A 23739-nucleotide genomic window follows, 5' to 3' on the forward strand; every position below is an offset into this window, starting at 1 on the left:
TTTATGGACTCAAAGCCAACAGATGTGAAATCCTCTTACTGTCAGTTGTTCCCCTCCCCCTTTCATTATGTTTCTTTTTTAAGAAACAGAACTTTTGGTAAACGGGGATTTCTTACCTCTTAGAACTTCCTGAGACAATTGGACTTGCATTCAAGCTACATAAATCCAGCAGTCCAGATTGAGCATCTGCTTCTTTGTGCACAAGCCAGTCCATCTGTTTAGGAAGGCACCAGCTTGCACACTGCCCAATGTTCAGGGTAGGCTGTCCACATATTGATGGGAAGTTAATATGTATCTTTAGCTCCCTTGAATATACATACACTTAATTTTGGTTGACCCTAAAGTTTTGATCTATACTGCTTAAAGATCTACCATGACTACCATCACAAAGGATTTGACAGACATTCAAATTATTGGAATTGCTGATCAAATAATAGTAATGGCATTCTAACAATATGTAAAACATGAATAATAAATAATTGAACATGATTGAACATTTCCTAATAGCCAGACCATGTGCTAATGGACCCATTTTTTTTCCTGACAACACTCCTATAAAGTAGTGCTACCATGACCTGCATTTACAGCAAGGGAAAGTGAGATACCAGAAACAGCACACATCTCTCAAGGGCTTATTTGGTGCTGGACATTTTGCTACATGTCATGTTTCCATGAACTCATTCATCCTCATAGTAATCGCATGAGGTGGGTACTATTATTATCCTCCTTTTACAGACAAGGAGAGGCCCAGAGGGCTGACATGCATGGCCCACAGTTCCCCCAGATGGTATGTGGTGGAGCCGGGCTTTGAAACCAGTGCTTAGGAAGCCTCTCTGCTTAGGGGATGCTGGGGTCCCAGGTCTGCCTGGCAGAGTATGTGGGGCTGGGATTCAGATCCTACTCTTACTCACCCAGGCATGTTTCCACAATGCAATCTTTGACCTCCAACATGGCTTTGTGTCTCACAGGGTCCCTAAGGAATTTGTTACTTTATCAATGCCACAGTTGACCAATACCATGAGAATTTTTTGATGTTGTCCTCATGTTGGGATTGGAGTAATGGCTTACTGAGAGGAAGACCACAGATGTAAAGTACATTTTCATCATAGCATATCATAGCAACATGACTTATAACTGTTGATGTTGACCTTGATCAACTGGTTGAAGTCGTGTTTGTAAGGTTTCTCCATTGTAAAGTTACTCTTTCCCCTCCTTTTGTAATGAAATTTTTAAGTGCAGACACATGACCAGATCTCTGTCATGGAAAGAGGATTCTAGTGGCAAATGTGGAGGATGCGCTGGCTAGGGAGGAAAAAAAAATCCCAAAGCCTTTTAGATCAAAATAGTCTGAGTCACTAGCCCCATTGTTTGGGCCGGTTCTCCCCTTCTATTTGAAAATGCCTTTGCCATTTCCAGTCATGTTTTGAAACTTACCTTTGCCTGTTAGATTACATGAGCTTCTATGGCAGAAATGCTTGATGGGGGTGGAGTAGACCCTTCTCAATTGCAGGGCAAAGCTAGCATTTCTGTAGTTTAAAAGCCCATGTTGTCATTCCAGTGACTTCACTTAGGGAAGGCAGACTCGGGAGAGAAACTTTGCATAATTTCAAGACAAAGACTTCCATATATACATAACAGCAACTCACTGTATAAGGATGCTTATGCTGTTTACATTTGGGAGGAGAATTATGGGGATTTATTTGAATAAGTGTATCTGTTGGGATTTTTTCCTTTTGTAAGTACTGCTCTCTTCACCCCCAAGAAAAAGAAAAGGCAAAAATCTACATAACTTGAAAATATAAATATATATAAAAACACCTACACTAATATTGCTCCAGGCAATGATTTTTTTTTAAGTTTGATGGTGTGAGGTTTCAGATGTGGATTGTCCCAGGGACTTGAAGGATTTCTCCCTCTTGTCTTGGTTTTGCTTCCTTGGCATTTATTGACTTCATGCTCAGACACTCAAGGTTTCAGGTGAGTCCCCAGATCCTCCCTGTATGCTAGGGATGGAACTCCCCCCACCCCCAACTCTGTGGACCAAGAAAGGGGAAGGGGTGGATTTCAACATGAGAAAGGTAAATGAATGCTGGGGAGGGAACCATGACATACACACAGCAGTATGAAGTCCACATAGCAAAGTAACATTGGGCACTGCCTCATTTTTTCCTTGGAATGGAGTTTTGACTCAGAGAAGAGCTACAGGGTCTATGTTCTGGTGAAAAATGCGTCAGATTGTCAATCAAGCACCTCAACTAAAGTCTCAGTTTTGTAACTGTTTTGCCCCATTTACTCATGGGGTCATATGCAATGACATAACCACATGCTGCCTCTTTCTTTGGGATCTAGCCAATAGGAATAATAGCTCTCAACTAGGTGATATGGGATCATGAGAAGATGAAATGAGAAAAATGTTTAGAAAACTAATTTTGACAACAAAATTCTCCTCATAACTCTTACAAGGTCCTAGAGTATCTTATTTCAAACTTTTAAAACCTGTCTTCAGAGAAGTAAGTTTTCCTCCTTAATTGCTCAGGTATCAAGTGTTCACGTGAATATATCAAGCAATAGATTTGAGAACACTGTCTCTTCAGAAGTAACTCTCGCTGCATACCGCAACATGGGTGAATCTCACAACATACTGAGAGAAAGCATCTGACACAAGGAGAACATATGATTCTATTTATATGAAATTTAGAAATGGACACAATCTCTGGGGTATGAAGTCAGGATGGTGCCTACCCTTTGGGGAGTTAAGAACAGGTAAGGGCACAAACAAGGCTTCTAGGTTGCTGGTAATATTCTTATTCTTGGTCTGGGAGTTGGCTACACAGGTATGCTCAGTTTGTGAGAAGTCACCTAGTGATGTCTTTAGGATTTGTATGCTTTTTTGGTCTGTATGTTATATTGCACTTAAAAAGTTCACCCTTAAACATTTATACTGCCATTATGCATTAAGCCAGTTTCAAATTACAGAAGCTGAAAAACTGGGGCCTTTGGAAGAATTTAGGCCTCAGATATTTCTTGTTTAGTCGGCACAGTGTCTTAATTTTTTTTGACAGTGCAGTAGTGCTAGGCCTGGAGCCTGGGGGCTTCGGGAATTGTAGGATGCACACACCACTTCTCCATTCCCCTCATCACTCTAAAATGTCACACCTGGTCAACTCCATTCCGGTGTGTTACCTACCTGGCCCCTGAAGGCATGTGAGTTTGCAGTTCCTGGAAATTTTAAAATCCTGACTCCATGACATTCCAGAGGGTTATTTAGGCTCTCCCCCTTTGCTTCCTGGTCCTAAAATTAATTTATTCCTGGAAATGTTTTTTGTTTGTTTGTTTTTTAACAAGAATCAAATGAGCACTTAATAGAATGCCAGCCACATAATAGATCCTGAATACATGGAAACCATAGTTACATGAAACAATGTTATCATAAATAATGAAAATATTTAACAAAATAAAATTAGCAGACACTTGCTGCTTCCCAGTCATTCTCTCACAAGAAATGCTGCTGAGCTGGTCCTTGTTCAGATCCATTGCCATGTCAGGGTTTTTCTCTACCATGTTTAATAACCAGTTTCCAGATCTGGATATTGGGGGCTGTAAATTTTCCTGGTTACTGTTGCCAATGACAGGGAGGGAAGGACTTGCATAATTACCACTTGTACTTCCACAAAACACATGAAATCAAGTCTGGAGCAAGGGTTTTGGATAATAACACACTGGGTTCTAAAAAGGCCAGCAAGACCTGCCCAAATAGCCTGATAAGAAATACCTGCGTGGTTGGAAAAACTTAACGACTAATGCGGCCATGGCATAAGTGCCATCAGAAAGAAGCCTTTGCCTTGGACAGGTGCGTCCCAAACTGGTGTATTCACACATCTGTGGATAGAATTAAGGTTTTGGGATTAGTCATGGATTGGTTGGGAAGCAGTAACTGCCTGTGGCCAAAATTCATCACCTTGGTTTTCAGTGCTCCTTTTGTAGTGCAATTGTCTTTCTTAGGTTATTTTACAACCAAGACAACAACATATTGGAATGTTTGGAAGTACTAGGATGCCATAGCTACATATGGAAATGTTCAAGATAGCTCTTTGCAAGATGTTAGACTTGGAACCCAAATTCTAGTTGATGATGCTCTGGTTTCTGAGCTTCATGTTTTCAGTTTATGAGAAAGGTAATGGAGGTGGGTTGCAGGGTAGGAATTATCTCACCTTTGGAATCCCTCCAAATGTTTGTTATTTGGGAAGAAGAAGATGGATATGCTTTTAATGTCCCCTCCCCCACCTCCCCCCAGTCTCTGTCCATTAGCAAGATAGCATCCTGCAGTAGATTTAGGTGCATTTGGAGTTTCTGGAAGGAGCTGTCCACATCAGTACGGGACCAAGCATGTTGAGAAAAGGTTGAGCAGGTTGAGCAATGAAAGGCAATAGAACTGGAGTTTCTTTGGATGACCAGTCCCAAATCTCCTGTACTTAGGAGGTTATGAGGCCATAAGAGAAGAATTTCTCCAAGAGACCGACTTGACCGGTCAATGAAACTGAAATTCAACAAATCCAAAAATGGCTACTGTGAATTCTTGAAGAACAAGCTCACAGCATGGCATGTAGCCATTTCTGAAAGTGTAAATGTCCTCCCACCAAGTTAATGAAATGAGACCTTATTTTCATTCTGACAACAACAGTTTTCATTGAAATCTCACTTTGTCCCAGACTAGTAAAAATTGATAACTGAGTAATGCTTTTAAATTACTCAAGGAGACAGAACTGAAGTAAATTTTGCTCCAGCTATTTGGAAGGACAGAGCCCTTTGGAAAATTGGACAAATGTGATTGGTAGCAGCAATTTCTCCAGTAGTCCAAGTTTTTGTGCAAGTGCCCTTGGGATTCTTAGCTCAAAGCACTGATTCCTCCTGGCTCACCTGGAAGTCTTCCCTTTTTCTAGCCTATGACTTTGGTTCTTGCAAAATCACCTATCGTTAAAACTGTACAGTTGAACAGAGTAAAGCATGTTTGAATTCTATTCAGAGGTGAGTAATTTGATTCTAGATTTTGGACCATTCAAAGATATGTTCATCTTTTTTCTGTCTCAACACCAGAGTAAAGGGTAAGATGCTCCCTAAACCTTTTTATGTGCTATAGGTTGTCTCTAAAGAAAAGGAAACCAAGCAGGGTTTGTTTTTAGAACAATTCTAAAAGTAGAACCTCCCTTTGTCCTTGAAGACAGCACTTATAGGTATGATTAGATGTAACAGAGGTAGGTAAAATGGATGCAACATTTGTAGCAAGGAGTAAGAAGCTGTTTTTGTCTTCAGCCAATACTTGAGAAAAATCAGTGTCAGTTTGTACAAGGGTATTAAACCAGTCCTTACAAACTCAGTCAGATGCAGCTAGAGAAGTCACATTTAAAGCCAGGCCCTTTGTGCCAAGGGCCTATAACTGGGTATTTGTACCTTGTGGTAACTGGCCAGTCAGGTCGTGCATTTGATTGGAATTTCAGAAGATAACTGTTTTATTCCCAGGTCTGCCTCTGCCTCACCACTTGACCTCGGACTAATTGTTTAACCTCACTTGGCTTCAGATTTTCTACCTTGAAAGTCAGAATAATAATAACTTTCAACTGCCTATCTCTTCTGGGTATTGAGTGGATTAATGGGGTCAGATTTGCAAAGTTCTGGAAAATTCTCAAGAGTGAACATTCTACCTCTTATGAGATTGATAATGTTTTAAGCTCTAGATGGGTAGGGCTACATTTACTGGGTCATTATTAATAATGTATATTATCTGCTTCCTGATAACTAAATAATGGAAACCTTTTGAAAGCAGAACTTTTTGTTATTATGAAATCTCATTTTCATTATTATGATTCTGTTTTGCCTGGGACCCCTGTGGTAAACCAAGCTTCTCTACCCTCTAAACAGTACACAGAACTCATAGGAGGGACCACAATTTCATGGCCACAGAGAATTATCCGGAATATATTTGCTTCATTAATGCATAGATCGACTTTTGAGGTTAAAAAGACTTAGGTTGAGTACCTAGCTCTGCCATTTTCCTGCTGGGTTACCTGCAGCAAGTCACTCAACCATCCTGTGCTTTGGGGTCGTTGTGAGCACAATGTGGGATGCTTTCCTGTAAAACGCCTAGCACAAGGCCCAGCATGTGGTAAGTTGTCCGGAAATACAACACCATTTATTTTCTAGGGCCATGAAGAACTATAGTGAGTACTAGACCGTAATTAACCAAAACCTAACTCACCGGAGCTTGTGCTTAACCAGATCATGGCTAGCCATGGCCATTCACTAACGATATCCTCATTTTGTGGACACTTTATATTTAGGAAAATGGCAAATCATTAAGAAACCACTTCATGTTAGGGATTTATGCAGATTCCTATAGTACATTTGCATGTCATTACTGATTTAGCCCAGTCTTCTGACTTGCTATTGCCAGCTTCAATACTACAGAGTCACTCTGATTAGCTGACATTTATTAAGAATGAACTACAGGCCAAGCACAGTGCTACACACTTTAATATATTTTCTCATTTAATAATCACAACATCCCAATAGATAGGAGCAGTTAAACTCCTTTTACAGCAGTGAAAACCAAGGTTTGATGAGGTTAAGTAACTTATCCAATGCCATAATGCTATTAAATAGAAAGTTTCATTTCAAACCCCACTCTGACTTACAGAGTCCATCTCCTAACCCAGTGCTGTCCCGTAGAAAATAATGCAGACAACATATACTGTCTTAAGTTTTCTAGTAGCTAAATTAAAAAAAAAAATTATAATAAGCGTGAGAAATTAATTTCACTAATATATTTTATTTAATCCAATGCATCCCAATATATTTTAGTTAATTCAATATCCAAAAAATTATCATTTCAAATGTAATAAACTATTATTGAGAAACTATTAATGAGATATTTTTCATTCTTTTTCTTTTCACCTTGTCTTTGAAATCTGGTGTGCATTTTGCACGTACAGCACATCTTATTTTGTACTAGCTACGTTTCAAGTGTTCGATAGCCACATGTGGCTAGTGGCTGCTAGACTGGACAGTGCAGGTCTAACCACCAAACCATCATGCTAGTCTCTTAAGATTGTGCAGCTGGCTTACCAGTCCGTATTTACTGAGGAAGAAACTAATTGATTGTCCATCTTCAACAAGGGTAGTAAAAAGTGGAGGTTTTGATGTGTAGTAGGAATTTAAGCTGGTACTTTCTTCATTCTCAATTTTTCCAGCAATCAGTTTAACCCTTAAAAAATGGCTCTTTCCTGAATATTCCACTACCTGAGTTTTTACTTTGTCACATATAATGAATGTATTTACCCAAAGTGGATGCAAATAAGTGACTCTGAATGAAGGAACAAATACATTCACTCCTATGAAAGGGAAGACCCCAGTCAGGAAGGATTTGTAAGCTCCATCGGGACAGGAATTCTATCTGCTGTTTTTCTGACATTGCTGCCTCACGCCGAGCACAGGGTCAGGCACATGGGGGGCTTGCAGGAAGTATTTGTGTAATGAATTGGTGTCTCCATGTAGAGAAACTGGTTAGTTCAAATTGTCTTCCCAGTGGACATAGGGAATTTTAAGGTCCCTCTTCTCTCCCCTGGTATTTGCCTCTAAGATCCAAAGTCAACCTCAAGTGGATTTAATTTATTTAAACTGTTTAATTTATGATTCCAAATGAAGTCACATCAGACCACAGAAATGAAGACCTAACTTTTAAAAGGCAGTAGCTGATTTTCCCACAGGTCCCAAACCCCTATTTTTTTTTTTTAATTTACTATTTTTCCTGATAGTACCAAATATGCCGAAATCAGATGTCCTGTAGAGGTAGGTATAGGTTACAGGCTGCATCATCCATCACGCAGCCATGCATGTTCTAATTCCAAGCGAAGCCCCTCACATACCCTCTGCACCTCACCACCTTGTCTTCCAAGTGCTGCCTGTCTCACCTATTAATTCTCCTCCTATTCCACACTATTCATAGATCAATGGTCACTTCCCATGGTTCTTTCTTGGACTGGCAAGATGTTCTGCCTCAGGGAAGCCTGGAGACACAGTCTCAGATCAAATCTCCTTTAGGCCCTGGGGCTGGTTTCAAGAAACCAGTATCTGCCATTTAACCTTAAACCTGACTTTGCTATTTGTACCTACACATTAATTTCCCTAAAACACCAGCCATCGTTGTACTGTCAGAACTCATTGAATTGCAAATGATAAAACCCAACTTAAAGTGATTTCTAGATAAAAGGTGGGCAAGAGAATAAGGGCTTCAGGTGAAATTGGATCCAAGGGCTTCAGCAAAGTCAGAAGGCTACTGTCTCATTTTCTCTCCATTTCTTCCCACTTCTCGGTGCCCTTCATTTTTAAGGTTGCTTTCATCATTTGTGCCTTCCAATTAATTCCTCATCCCAGAAACTCCAGCATACAGCCCACCCAGATTAGCAACCTTAAAGGAAATATGATACTGCTATCCCACTGGCGCCCCCCTCAAAAATTCCCCAGATTTTCTCTCATTTGTCTACTCCATGTCATATGACTCTGCCCCAATTAGCCAGGCCTGAGTCACATGCCCAGACCTGGAGTCAGGGGCTGGAGTCAGCGCCACCAGCTCACTTGGCTTGAAAGGAGAGTCTACATGGGTCCTGAAAGCAGAATCAGGTGCACCTACCTGAGGAGAGAGAAGTAGATGTGGGGCAGACAAAAGTTGTGGGTGTCCAGACTAGGTGTCCTTCTCTATAGCTGATACAGTCCTTTGTCTTCTTTTGTTAGAGGTGGGTTTGCAAAACGTCTTTGCTCTGCCTCCCCATGGCCCCAGTGCAGATCATGAATAAACATTACCCTCATCATCATTTCTGCTTGTGTCCGGACATCCTGCTATACCTTTTATCCAGAATTCCCTTTAAAGCATGGGCCATGGTTCATTTATTTCTGCATCCCTGGTGCTTAGCACAATTCTTGGCACATAGCAGGTCTTTAGGGAAGGCTGACTGAGGAAAGGAAAAAAATAGATGACCCATCTGGGGATGAAACCTTCAACTTGGTTGACACCTCTCAAAGGTATGGACATGATTTAGTTGCCCAAGTCAAAATTCTCAATCATGAGCAGTGATACTTTGGAAGCCACATAAGGAAGATGCCCAAAAGTAAACTGAAGAATATACTGTTGTGAGATACTGCACAGAGGAGTTTAAAATGAAACAAACAACAAGAAGCAATCTAATTATATGGGACCATGCAAATGATTATAATTTTTATTTAAATCAGGATGTTTGGTATCCTTTAGTCACTTTCTCTGCACACAAAGAGTAGAGAGTCAATGAAGCAATTCTTTCCCATCTGGTCTTGGCATCTTCCTTTCTCCCTACTTCCATTCTCCATCCCTTCCTCTCATCCTTCCCACATCCCTTGCTTCTGCCCTTCCAACCCTCTCCTCTGATTTCCTCCCAACTTTGTTCCTCCTTGTTTCCCTCTCCTCCCTTCTACTTTTGCCCTTTTTGATTTACAAGCCCCAAGCATAACTCATGGCTGATTGACTCTGGGCAAGTTGCTTCACTTTTCTGAGCTTCCTTTCCTCATCTGTAAAAGCAGTATAATAATGACACCCATTATTCTCCAAGTCAGGAGAATTATATTATATTCTTATGTATAGATGATATCACTTATGTAAAATACTCAGCACTCATTAAAGTGAAAGATTTTGGAAAGAAGATGGGAAAGGGGAGAGTCTCTTTTCTATGGGATAGTCAAGATTGCAAAAAAGAGACTGTTTTGGTTACAATTTTTCCCTGCCTCAAGCTTGCCTCCTCTAACAAAGCCAAGAAGCCTTTGTTCTCTGAGCTTCCTATTGGATGGTGCTGCTCTAGAGCCCCACCAGTAAACTGGACAATGTTTGTCTTCTAACTGTGTCCTCCCGGATCTGAATCAACCCTACTATTTTAACAGACTGTCCTGGGACCACAGATTTGAATGGGGCTAGCCGGCGCAAGCTGGGAGCCCAGTTGTTGGAGGAGGGCTTTAAGCCCTTTTAGCTCTGGTCATAGGCCACACGCCCTATGATCTTGCCCAAAAAAACAATAACACCTGGGACAAATTCAAAATATGTTTATAGGTAAGATAGGGCATTCTATCTTACCTATGAATCTGGGACTTTCTTCTAGAGCCTTTCAACCCTGGCACTTAGTAAGTGCTCAGTAAGTATCTGCTAACAAATAGGTACAAGTCAACATGATCTGGCATATATAGTACTAATTTGATGAATGAGTGTTCCATAAATGCTTGTTAAATCAATAGTTGTTGATCCTCAGTAGATGACCCATAATTGAAGGAGCAAACAATGAGTGAATGAATGAATAGCATGTCAGTTATATCTACAACTGTTACTTTCCGTGTTTTAAACTACTCTTTGATTTATTTCTTGTAGCCATAATTCAATTTCCACAAACTAACCCTCTAAATTTATTACTCGCTTTTATTTTCTGTTGGCAGATTTTGAAATGGATGTTGATTTTATATGGATGGAATGAATCCCACTTTAAAATAGCGAAGATATTTACAAACCTCCTTGAATTGAGAATGCAAAATGAGGAAGAGAGGGCATTTTTGTACCTACTAATCTCTGAAGGCATATCTTGCATGATGAAGGAGTAAAGACCGCAGGGGCGATGGTGCGCTCTGGTTGAGAAGAAGAGTGAATGAATGAATGGCACATGAGTGGAGCCAGATATCGGCTTGGAAGATATGTGTACAGACTGAAATAGATAATTTAATCATTTGCCATTATTCATTCCACTTTTCTGAATTCTGCGGTATTTCCAAGGAGTGACTGCTTTTCTTTTAGGTTAAGTAGAAATCTTTGCTTAAGTCAAAACCACTTACTTTAAATATATTCTGCAATATCAGGATCGTTCATGTTTTTTTCAAAATCACTGAACTGTCACTTGACTTTAATAGACACTTACAGATCACTTAATCAAGGAGTAAACTAAGTGGAGTAAAGAAGCTTTTATCCAAAATTCACCGATTTATTGAGACAAGTTAGGGAAACTATAATAGAGTCACATTATTTGGTATTGATTTTTACAGCACCAAAGTATACAAAATTTAAAGGACTTGGATATAATTCTATTTTGAATTATTTGAAGTCCTTTAAAGGAGGTTGGGAATATTTTTCTAGGAAAAAATAGTACTAAAGAAAATCCTGTTCAAATTCAATAAGATGTCCCAGAAGAAGAAAAGAGAAAAGGGGCAGAAGGAATAATGGAGGAAATAATCACTTAAAATTTCCCATCTCTTATGAAAGACATAAAATTACAGATCCAGGAAGTGCAGCATATCCCAAACACTTCCTAACACTTACTACTCCAAGACACTTACCAATCAGATTGTCAAATGTCAAAGACAGAGAGAGAATTCTGAAAGCAGCAAGAGAAAAGTGATCCATCACATCGAGGGGAAGCTTGATAAGACTATGTGCAGATTTCTCAGCAGAAACCATGGAGGCGAGAAGGCAATGGGACGATATATTTAAGACACTGAAAGAGAAAAACTGCCAACTAAGAATTCTATATCTGGGAAAACTGTCCTTCAAAAATGAGGGAGAGTTTAAAATATTTTCAGATAAACAGACATGGAGAGAGTGTGTGAACAGGAGAGCTGCTCTACAGGAATTACGAAAGGAAACACTACAGACAGATAGGAAAAGACAGGACAGAGAGGTCTGGAGAAGAGTGTAGAAATGAAGACTATCAGTAGGGGTAAAAAGAGGGAACAAAATAAGGTACATATATCAGAATAAAGTCATGATACATGCAACAATGTGGATGAACCTTGAGGCCATTATTATATTGAGTGAAATTAGCCAAAAACAAAATGACAAATCCTGTGTGGTCTCACTAATATGAACTAACATTAATGAACAAACTTTGGGAGTTAAAGTTGAAAAAAAAACAGGTTTTCAGGAGATAGAAAGAGGGTAAAGATTGGGCATTTGATGCTGAAGGAGTACAGAAGGTTCAACAGGATTGATTGTAAAGATCCAGAAATAGATAACACAATCCTATCTGAAGGTATCACAATACTGTAAATGCACAGAACAAAGATGAGTGTGAGTGGCTGAAAGAGGAAGGCCAGGGGCGTGTATGACACCAGAAGGAAAGATACAAGATAAAGACTGGGACTGTATAATTTAGTGAAATCTAGAGTGGTCAATGATGGTGATTAAATGTACAAATACAAGAGTGCTTTTACATGAGGGAGGACAAATGTATGTCAACAGTACAAGGTGTTGAAAGTGGGATCGTATATGGAAAAAGTAAAATCAGTGCAAACTGGGGTTTATAGTTAACAGTAACATTGTAATATGCTTCCATTAAATGAAGCAAAGGCAAATACCAAAGCTAAATGTCAATAAGAGAGAAATATAATGGAATGGTATGGGATTCTTGGCGGTGATATTGTTTCTCCTTTTTATTTTATTCATTTCTTATTCTTCAGTTTTTTTCCTCTTCTTTCTTTGCAGAAGAAATGGAAATGTCCTCATGTAGATTGTGGTGGTGAATGTATAACTATGTGATTATCTGGGAACCATTGATTATTTACTTAAGATGGACTGTATGATGTATGAATAAAACCATTTAAAAATAAACAGAAAGATACATGTGCTGGAGAAAATGTGGAGAGAGAAATGTACTATTCACTGTTGGTAGGGAAGTAGAATGATGCAGCCCCTCTCTGGAGGGCAGTGTGATGGTTGCACAGGAAGCTAGGGGTGGGGCTGCCATATGATCCTGCAACTCTGTTATTAGGTATACACTTGGAAGAACTGAAAGCAGGAACACCAGTGGACATTTGCACACTGGTGTTTATGGTGGCAGTATTCAGGATTTGCAATGGATGGAGGGGGCATAAGGGTGCAATGACTGATTAAGAGAAGGGTGAACTGAGGTATACACATAAAATGGAATACTGAGCAGCTGCAAGAAGGAATGAAGTTTGTGAGGCATGCAACTGTGTGAATGGACATTGAGGACAGTATGTTGAGTGAAATAAGCCAGGAATGAAAAGACAGATGTTATAATGCCTCATAATATGGACTAACTAAATGTGCAAACTCTGAGAATTGAATTCCAGAGCATAGGTTATTGGGGGATGTTCTAGGCTGCTAGCTGCTGGAATGCAATATACCAGAAATGGAATGGCTTTTAACAAGGGGAATTTAATGAGTTGCTAGTTTACAGTTCTAAGGCCGAGAAAATGTCCCAATTAAAACAAGTCTATAGAAATGTCCAATCAAAGGCATCCAGGGAAAGATACCTTGGTTCAAGAAGGCTGATGAACATCGGGTTTTCTTTCTCAAGTGAGAAGGCACATGGCAAACACAGTCAGGGCTTCTCTCTCAGCTGGAAGGGCACATGGCAAACACAGTGTCATCTGCTAGCTTTCTCTCCTGGCTTCCGGTTTCATGAAGCTACTTGGGAGGCGTTTTCCTTCTTCATCTCCAAAGGTCACTGGCTGGTGGACTCTCTGCTTCATGGCGCTGCAGCATTCTCTACTCTCTCTGAATCTCTTATTCCCCTTTTATAGGACTCCAATAAGCCAATCAAGACCCACCCAAATGGGTGGAGACATGGCATCACCTAATCCCATTTAACAACCACTCTTGACTATATCACATCATCCAGGGAGATGATCTGATTACAGTTTCAAGCATACAGTATTGAATAGGGATTATTTTAACTTTATGAAATGGGATTTATATTAAAACATGGCTCTTCTTAGGGGGCATACTTCCTTTCAAACCAGCACAGGGGAAGACTTATTTTAAAGGTTCCTAGATTGTAAACTCTTACACCAGTCACATCCGTTCCTGAGTTCTAATCGTTATTTCTAAATTCTGAGATGCTGAGCTCTTTGTGTATAACATGGTCAGTCCCAGAACTTTGGGTATCTGTGTGACACCTGAGACTCAAGCTGGAATTCTGCAGCTCTGAAAGTCAGCAATACCCCATATAGCAACTGTTTAAAAAGCTGAAAAAGAGATCAAACTTCAATTAGAGATACGAATGAAGCTGAGTTGGTTAGGCTAAGGTAAATCAAACTAAAGGATAAAGGATGATATTCACTGCATTCTCACAATCATTGGGGACTGTATTACTTAGGGTTCTCTAGAGAAACAGAATCAACAGGAAACACTTGCAAATATAAAATTTATAAAAGTGTCTCATGTAATCACAGGAATGCAGAGTCCAAAATCCACAGGGCAGGCTGTGAAGCCGATGACTCCAATGGATGGTCTGGATGAACTCCACAGGAGAGGCTCACCAGCCAAAGCAGGAATGGGACCTGTCTCCTCTGAGTCCTCCTTAAAAGGCTTCCCATGATTAGATTAAGCATCACTCATTGTAGAAGACACTCCCCTTTGGCTGATTACAAATGGAATCAGCTGTGGATGCAGCTGATGTGATCATGATCTAATTCTATGAAATGTCCTCATTGTAACAGACAGGCCAGCACTTGTTCAATCAGATAAACAGGTACCATAACTTGGCCAAGTTGACACATGTCTCCAACCATGACAGGGACTAACAACTTGATGGGACATGTTCACGGTCTTGGGCTTGACCCTGTGAAACTTACTGCTGCAAAGGTGATGCTAAACCTACTTATGGGATTACGCCTAAGAGTTACCCCCAGGGAACCTCTTTTGTTGCTCAGATGTGGTCTCTCTCTGTAGGCCAACTCCGCAGGTCAGCTCACTGCCCTCCACCCTACGTGGGACATGACTTCCAGGGGTGCAAATCTCCTTGGCAATGTGAGACCTGACTCCGGGGAATGAGCCTGGCCTCAGCATCTTGGGATTGAGAAAGACTCTTGACCAAAAGGGGAAAAAGAAATGAAACAAAATGCAGTTTTGTGGCAGAGAGATTTCAAATAACCAAGAGATAATTCTGGAGGTTATTCATGCATTACATAGATATCCCTTTTCTATTTTTGGTATAGTGGATAGGTAGAGGGAAATGCCTGAAACCATTTCAGTATAATCCAGTACATTGATTCTTGAAAATAAGTGTATAACTATAGAGCTTTTACTGCCTGTGAAAACCTTTGACTGAACCTCCCTTTATCCAGTGTATGGACAGATGAGTAAGAAAATAAAGACAAAATATAAGTCAAAATAATGGGGAGTAAAGAGGATATGGGATGTTTTGGGTGTTCCTTTTTTTACTTTTATTCTTATTGTTTATGGAGTAATGAAAATGTTCAGAAATCAATTGTGATGATGAGTGCACAACTATATGATGATACCGTGAACCACTGATTGTATACTTTGGATGATTATATGATAGGTGAATACATATGTCAATAAAATCGCATTAAAAAATATGTGAAAATGCTATAATGGTGTCAGACTTTCTTAAAAAGATTTTTTTTTTTTAAATATAGTCAATTTTCTGAGTTTTGTGCAAAGTTTGATCTCCGGAACACCAATTAACTGTCCAAATGGACAAACTCTGTAATTTTCTTTCAGATATTTTGCTGTTGTGTAGAAGTAGTGCTCTTTGGTTTTATATTAAAAATTAAGTGCCATGCTGAAATTGACAAGGAGATGTTCATATTCTTAAGTAATCTGGAGATGCTAGGATTCACTTTTCTTGTTTGGGCAATGTCCACTTTAACACTTGTCCGAATGTGTCCCACAGGTAGGCTTTCCAGGAAGTCATGAAAGGAGGACTGTTCTTTGCGTCTTCTCCCAAAGGGACAAGATTTCATCAACACAAGAATCTGGTTACAACCATCTCAGTATTAGCTTCTTTCTAATGAGATCTTATTTTTCTGTCAGCCAATTTCACAGCATATCTGTCAGAAAGTTTTGAAAGACACTCACTTTTCTAGGTTTCCCTTCTAAATAACAGAATTTTGCTTAACAATTTTAAAACATGCTATTACATACCCAGGAGAATAGCTGTATAATGGGTTGAGAACAAAGTGATCAAAGAAAATAGCTAAATTAGATATCCAAAACTCTAGCACAGAGATTTAGACACATAATATTGCAAATTGAAGAAGTAAATAAAAATAAAACAAAATAAAAATTCCAGCATTTTTCCCCTCTCTCTCTCTGATAATAAAGGCAGCTTCCTTCATGTTAGGAAAGAGACTTGTGTTCCCCAGAAATAGTTCATCTATTTTCTTCTAAACCCAACTTAGAGATGCCCGGTGGCCCACATAGAATTTGGGGTGGATAATATTGAACTGTAACACAAGATGGACCATGCCATCTGCCTTTCCTAAGAAAGTGTCAATTAGGAGGAAACAACTTTTCAGAAGAAACAACATGACGCAAAGGGAGAATAAATGGAATGCTGTCTTTCTTCAGAGGAAAACTATTTTGCTTGTCAGTCTCTTTCCACTAAGATAAGCCTTGTGTGGAAGAGGCAAAGGGGAAAAGTGTGGCTACATTTGAGGAACCAGGGACACATCTTTTACCTGTTTTGTTAATTACATAGGCAGATACTGGGAACCGAACTGGGGTCTCCAGCATGGCAAGTGAGAACTCTGCCTGTTGAGCCACCATGGCCCACCCAGGAGATACCTTTTAAAAGATAGATTTGTCTCTGTTTATAGGAAGTTCAGGTACAGTGGTAAAGCCCTTGAGATTCAGAGGTGGATTACCAGAGTTCAAACTCTTGCCAACTATGTGGTCATGGGTAAGATTGATCATTCATTCATTCATTCATTTGCTCATTCATTCTGAGCGCTTTCTTTATACCATGTACTGCAAGTTCCAGCTTTGAACAATACAGATAAGATCCCTGTCCTCCTGGGGCTTACGTTCTAGTGAGGGGAAACAGAAAATAAACAAGTAAACAAACATGCATGTAAATGAAATAGGTCATTTTAGATCAGGATGAGTGCTATGAAGAAAATCATACAGGGTAAGGGGATGTTGACTCATTGGGGAGGGAGCAGGGGTGACTTTAAGACTGATACATCCACTGACACAGCTGATGTACACAGATTGGAGAGAACAGTGTGTGGGGCAGCGGGAACTGCAAGCACAAAGGATGCTTTCTGACAAACCTTGCAATCCAGGCTAAGGTGCTCAGACTTAACCTGGGAAAGGCTGGAAGTCCCTGGAGGATTTTAAGCAGGGAATACATAATCTGAGCTGCACTGCAAATAGAGAACTCTTAGGCCCTCATCCATACCTTCAGTGATAACACAGGATAAGCATCAGACCATGCTCTTTGGGGAAGACAGCAGGAAATTCAAAGGATACTGCCCAGTGAAAAGTAAAAATTCAAGGGGAGTTGCAGGGTATAGATGCTGTCATTGGTGCTGGTGATGGTGGGATAAGGTCAGGGGAAATAATGGCTTCATAGTTAACCAATTAATGAAAAAAGAAAACATCTCTGACAGCTCTGTTGAATTGGACTTGAATCAGGCATTTGTAGTGTGGCTGATTCCAGTGGAACTGATTTTTGATGCTTAATGGAGCAAATCAGGCACTTTTAGGATTCATGATTCCTGCTTCACTAAAACAGCTTGGGTTTACAGATGTTGTGACCTCTTTGAGACTCCCCTTTTCTGTATATAATGCAGATAATAATAGGACCCAACAAGGCAATGAATGTAAAGAGTTTAGACATCGCCTGGCACACAGTAAGAGCTCAATAAATGTTACCAGCAATTATTATTACTCATTATTATTTAAGCACTTGGCTTCATCCTTGTTGAATTCCTTCATGTGGACAACATGGCAGATGATTGTATAATCGCCTCCCACATTTCTCTCCTCTCTACGTACCACTGCCCCCACCCTTCTTGGGTTCCTCATTTGTCACAGGATTTTACTTTACCCAGCTCCCAAGGACATTTTAGTATTGAAATAACACAGCAGCCACCATTCATTGAACTGTTGCTATAAGCAGGCTCTGGATCAAGGCCTTTTGTACATTATCTCAATTGTTAGATAACCCTAATGTGTAAGTTTCATATCTCCACTTTACAGTTGAGGAACCTGAGGCTCAGAAGGGAACATGCCTTCTGTAGCAAGAGACAAAGCTGGGATTTGAACTCAGGTCTGTCTGATTCTGATGTTCCTTAAGAAAAAAAAAATTCATTGGTGACCCTCAAAGAAGCACCATTGACTATAAAAAATTGGTGGGGTCTTCTAAATCAGGGAGGGCAGTATAATCAGGCCAAGTGCGCTTAGCCTCCCAGATTCAGTCCCGACTCCAAAACTGTCCTCCAATCCCGAGAGGTCTCTGTGTCCTGCACAGTCCAGTGCCAGCGGCAGCCCAGTATGTGGGTATTACTTTGACTGTGGCCATGTGGTGGTAAGGAAGCCCCCGCCCCCTTTCCGGCCTCTTTGTCCTGTTTAGTGCTCAAGACCTGTGGGCCCCTCTCTGGCAATCCGGCTGGTCTTGACTCTGAGGCAAAGGAGTAAACATCTTGGAGCTCTTTATTAGTTTATTTCAGAAGATGGAGCCTGTTTGTCCCTGGGGCCCATCCCCCTTTTATGGCCTCCAGCCCTTCTTGACAAATTCTAGTGACTGGAGAGAAAACCGCTTTCTTTCTACAGTGGATCATTAAAACACCACCATAAACCCAGGGCCATAAAATATTATTTGCTGGGCATAAAAGGGGGGTAGATTTTCCCAGAATGACAACCCGGGCTCTGCTTTCTCCTGCTGGGAAAGGCGGCACAGAGATGCAATCGTTCATAAATTCCTTATCTTGCACTCTGCATTGTGAAATAACCCTGTTGGGAGAGCAGCCAAAAATATTGATTTATTTGTTCCATAGTCTCGAAAGTGTTTTTAATGAGTGGAGCATGGTGATGCCTTGCCATTAGGTCTTCAGATGACTCAATCTGAGTGCACACACAACCAAATGCGCCCACGGTTTGCGAAAGGTAAAAATCGTAGAGTTCCATAGACTGTAGGTTTGTTGAACTAGAAACTTCACAGATGAGAAGCATTGATTTCTCTCTTTCAAACTATTTGTTCATTTCCCAGCCCTACCAATCAACACTGGCATAGGATTAGCTCTCAGAACTGAACCTGGCTTTCCAGTTGGTTCTCATTAAAGGGTCCTCATCTTCCTCTGGAAATAATCTTCATCTGCTTGCTCATTCATATGATCATTCACCAAATATTACTGAGCACCTACTAAGTGGCAGGCACTGTTCTGAGTTCTGGGGTCACAGCCATGGCCAACACAGATGAGGTCCTGCTGTGATAGAGCTTATTGCATTCTCACGGACCATAATCTCAGTTCACCTATTATTAATATAAGCAGATAAAGTTCACAATTCTTTATCTGGAATCCTTGGGGCCAGATAGGTTTCAATGGAAATTTTGCACTTTTTTTCCTTTGGAAAGATTAAATGAGGTATATGCTTGTTTAATTCGCAACAGCTCCAGTAAGTCTGGGGCAGTACAATGGTAATCAAACAAGTTAGTATTTCTTCAGTGAAAAATAAGAACATTCACCCTTAGTAGGATAAATTAATACTATAAATAGCCTTGTCATTTCAGGTTCAATTTTGCCACAAAGGCATTTGAAAACCTCTGTTTTCAGAGCTACCTTTGTACGGGTGCAGGGGTTTGAGTGCCAGGTGCAAACCACACTAAGTTCGTCCAGGATCAACCCTTTTCATCTCACCAAACCCTTGATTTTTGGGGTCATCCCCTTTCAAGGTAGCTCCCTTACAAGGAAGATCTGGTTTTCAGAGGATGGTGAGACCCAGAGAGCCTCAGAGTCTTCTCCAAGGTTCTGCTGCTAGAAAAGTGGCAGACCCAGGCCTGGAACTTGCACACACTCCAGAGCCCTCACTCTTGCCCACTACCCACTACCACTTTCCATTAGGGGAAAGTCTGCAAAGCCGGCAAGAGAGCTTTTGAGATTCTCAACTCAAGCAAAGGCAATTGGAGAGATGCAGACAATAATTCTGATAATTCAGAATATAGTTAAATATATATTATAACCTAGTATACATATACTCGATGTATATTAAGGTTTATGGTTGGGCAACCAGTTTCTGAACTGGCTGTGTAGGTGGAGCAAATTCTGTTAAGGAAAGGTTCTTCTCTTCGCGGGAATATGCTAGATAGACTATGGGAACTGCCTCTAGACTTTGCTAGTCAGGTGCCAAATGGCTTCGATGTCCTTGGGAATTTCATTCACAGCCAACTCACTCCCTGACTCTTCTGGGAGCTACCTCACGTGAGCTGGGCCCTCGGGAGCAATGCCGGCGGGGCGGAGCTGGGGTACCAGCCCAGGGGCCACGTGCATCCCGGTAGCCTGCAGGAGGTCGGCTTGGCATTAAAGAAAAGAAGGAAAAGAAGAGCAGAGGGGCGTCGCCCAAGGGGCAAGTTCTGAACTGCAGGCCCCTCTTCTTAGACAAGCCGCGGAGGTGCTTGCCCACCCCACCCCCGCCTCCGGTGGGCGGATCTCAGGTTAGATTGGACGACTGGAAAATGCCCTCGGGTCGCTAAGTGGTCAAAGCCTATAGAGTGAAGGGAATGAGGTGTCACGAGATGAAGGGGGAATATCCAAAGAGGAGGTTCCAGAACTTTGGGCTCCCCCTCCTTCGCGATGGTGCGCCCCTGGAGAAAAAAAGCGAGGCCTCACAGAGCGGGGGCACCCCTTGCAGCTCTTGGGCCACACACCCTGCCATTTTGGCGCGCTGGTGAAAAAGGTCAGGCCCGGGGAGTGATCCCCTCAACTAGGGCAAGTAATACCGAGAAGGGGCTGCGGAGGGCGGGGCAGTACCGCGGGAGAGTCTCCCTGGGGTGGTCTGCCTCAGGGAACAAAACAAAACAACTACCACTGCGAAATACCTAGGCTTTGGATTTTGCGCCTTAAGGTCAAGTGTGTGTTCAAAGGGCTGCGGAAATTGAATCCTGCGGGATTGAGGGGCTTCGCTGCCGGACAGCTGAGAGAGGTGGGGAGGACGTGGAACAAGAATCGCGCCCCAGTGTGAGGCAGGATTTGGGGCGGCTCTACTGGCGCGCTTGGGGTCAGGGCGGGGGTACACATCCACCACCCCCGCCCGTTCCGGGTCCCAACACCCACAGCGCATCTGGCCCGACATGTCTGGAAGTTCCGGTGCAGGAACCCCATTTTGTCACACCTCGCAGGTTTCTCACCTGAGGTCCCCCACCGGGATCCGCGCTGCCAGACGACGCGTCGCGCCTGAATGAGCTGAATATGGGCCAGATGCCCAATCTCGCACCCCAGTATGCAAAACCTTCCGATACTGGGGACGTTACAAGGATGTACGTGCCTACCCCCAGCCCCAGAATTTAGGAACCCTCCTCCAGGGGTAAGAATGTAGAGGAGGTCCTCTGCAAGGTTCTACGCCAGGCGGCAGTCCCCAGGCAGCATCGGTGGGGAGACCTGGAGAAGGCGAGCCAAGGGGTACCCTCGGGAAGTTGGGGTTCAACCTCCCGCGAGTCGGCGGCTTTGGAAGGAGCCCATACAGACGGCGGCGTATAGGCAGCGGCTGAGGAGCGGACCTCTCTCTCGGCAGATGCCTGGGGGATGGGGAGCTGAAAGAAGGGGGCCCGAGGGGGGAGTGTACCCCGCCTCCCAGCAAGCACCCCCAGCCCGTGGTACGGCTTTAAAATCCTGCGGAGTTTGTCATAGGCCGGCCTCAGCACGCATGCGCATAGGCAAAGTTGAGGTTTTTTTTTTTCTTTTCCCCTTTCTTTTTTTCCCCCCTTCCCTCTCTCTTTCCAGCCGCCTTTGGTTCGGCAACTTTAAAAAAAAAAAAAAAAAAAAAAAAGCATTTTGTGAGAACACCAGGGAAAAGAGAAGTCCGGAGAGAAAGGGAGGGAGAGAGCGAGGCAGTCGGCCAGAAGGGCCGGGGGGGTGGGTGGGGGGGGACGCGTTCCCTGTAGCGGGTCTGTCTGCGGGGTGCAGGATCGCGTGGAAGGCTGCTGCAAGCTCCAAGGCGCCGCCTCGGCTGTTCAGAGTCCGGTACCGTGCGGCCGCTGCCGAGCGAGCTCCTCCCGACGCCGCCGTTCCCTGGACCGCCCGCCGACCGCCCGCCCGTTCTCCCGCCCCTCGGGCCTCGGCGCCAAGCGAGGAGGTGGGCAGCTGTGCCGGCCATGGACCGCTGGAGCTGAGCCGCCGCTGCGGACCCGAACCCTCGCTCCTCCCAGCCCGGCGCCTGCGGTGCCCTCGCTCCTCTTCGCCTTTCGCTCTGAGAAGGCGGGGGAAAGAGGAGGATTAACCCGAAGAAAGAAAGAAGGGGGTGGGGAGGGGGGTAGCCAGCGTCTCTCCTGGGGCACTAGCTTTTCGTCCCCCTGAACCCAGCGCGCGGCGGAACGTTCAGGGGTGACTTTCACCCATTTTGTGCCCCCTTCTTACCCACCCCCCGAAATGAAAGGACAAAAGTTGGCGCTGACTCATGCAGCTCGGATGGCTACTTGTGCGTTCTCAGCGGCATCTCCCGGAGAAAAAGCTATGCGCGCCTGAATGGTCTGTGGCCCCCAAACTGCAGTGAGTGTGTGTGTGTATCTGTGTGTATCTGTGTGTGTACCCAGACATTCGCACACTCGCTCGCGGCAGCAGGATCAGCTCCTGGAAGCAGACGTTTAGTCCACAGACTCGGAGAGGAGGAGCTGGAGATCAGGAGGCGTGTGAGCCGCCGGGAGTTTGCAGAATCCATGGTGTGAATGAACTGGGGGCACCTGGGCGCACGGATCGCTCCCCCCCCCACCCCCGCCCCGGGCCAGAGTTGAGTAGTGGGGCATTTTTTTCACCATCCTGTGAAGAATTTTTTTTTATTATTATTTGTTGTAAAGTCTTTTGCACAATCACGCCCACATTTGGGGTTGGAAAGCCCTAATTACCGCCATCGCTGATGGACGTTGGAGAGGGAGCGCCTCGCCAAGGAACAGTCGTCTGCGCGCCCTCGCCGGACCTGCGGCTCAATCGGTGCGCCCCAGCCCGGCCCTACCCCTACTGCCCGCCCGCGGGCGTTGGCGCCCCCTCGTCTACCCGGCGCATCTCAGTGCTGTCCCGGCTCGGGTGCCCAGGCCCCGGCGCTAAAATTCGGGTTCCCTACGCCCGCCCGACGCTCCCGCAAGGAGTCCGCAGCCCTGCATCCGATCGTCCCCCCAGGCTTAACCCGGCTGCTCGGCTCGGATTCCTCGGCTGCCCTATCTCGGGTGGCGACTTCCTCCCCGCGCCCCCTCCCCCTCGTCATGAAGGTAGGTGTTCAGTGCGCGCTGACTCCCGCAACTTTTTTTTTTCTTTTGGAAGTTAACTGAATCTCCCCACCCCACCCCCCACTTCTTCCTATCCCTCCGTTTCTCCAACAGCCTCGAGAGGCTGGAACCCTGCGCCGCTGGCAGGCACCCCCTATCCCTTCACCCCCACGGTCTATCCCAGCCGGCGCACACTGCCTCTGCGTCCCGGGAGACCTCTCCGCGGCCCTCGAACCGTTCAGCAAACATTTTCGACTTTGGAGTAAATTCACTTTGAGAAAAAGTGGGGAATAGAGATCTTAGAAAAAACTTGAGAATGCGGTTCATGGACGCCTTTCCTTTTACCCTGAGAACCTTGAGTGTAATTTACTATGTATATTTCAGTAACAGGATAATGATTCAATTCAACAAATATTTACCAAGCGCCCACTGAGCGGGCATGGAGAGGGTGTGTGGCCCGGGCTCGGGAAGGGGAAGGCGGGGTGGGGTGAGGGAACTCCTC

At 43.3% G+C, this 23739-nt stretch overlaps 1 protein-coding gene across 2 annotated transcripts in view; it reads left to right on the plus strand.

Annotated features, from left to right (window-relative positions):
* WNT5A (Wnt family member 5A) overlaps nt 1–23739 on the plus strand; it is a 156764-nt gene that overhangs the window by 112872 nt on the left and 20153 nt on the right. Inside the window, exon 1 of one of the 2 annotated variants that reach the window (XM_077128971.1) lies at nt 23028–23240. The exons of the other annotated variant lie outside the window; for it this stretch is intronic. Within the exon in view, the coding sequence (XP_076985086.1) occupies nt 23235–23240 (6 nt within the window). The 5' untranslated portion in view covers nt 23028–23234. Of the gene's footprint in view, nt 1–23027; nt 23241–23739 lie in introns of those variants that run through there. 2 annotated transcript variants of the gene reach the window in all.

This window comes from Tamandua tetradactyla, chromosome 15 (genome assembly GCF_023851605.1).
Source record: "Tamandua tetradactyla isolate mTamTet1 chromosome 15, mTamTet1.pri, whole genome shotgun sequence".
NCBI classification, from domain to species: Eukaryota; Metazoa; Chordata; class Mammalia; order Pilosa; family Myrmecophagidae; genus Tamandua; species Tamandua tetradactyla.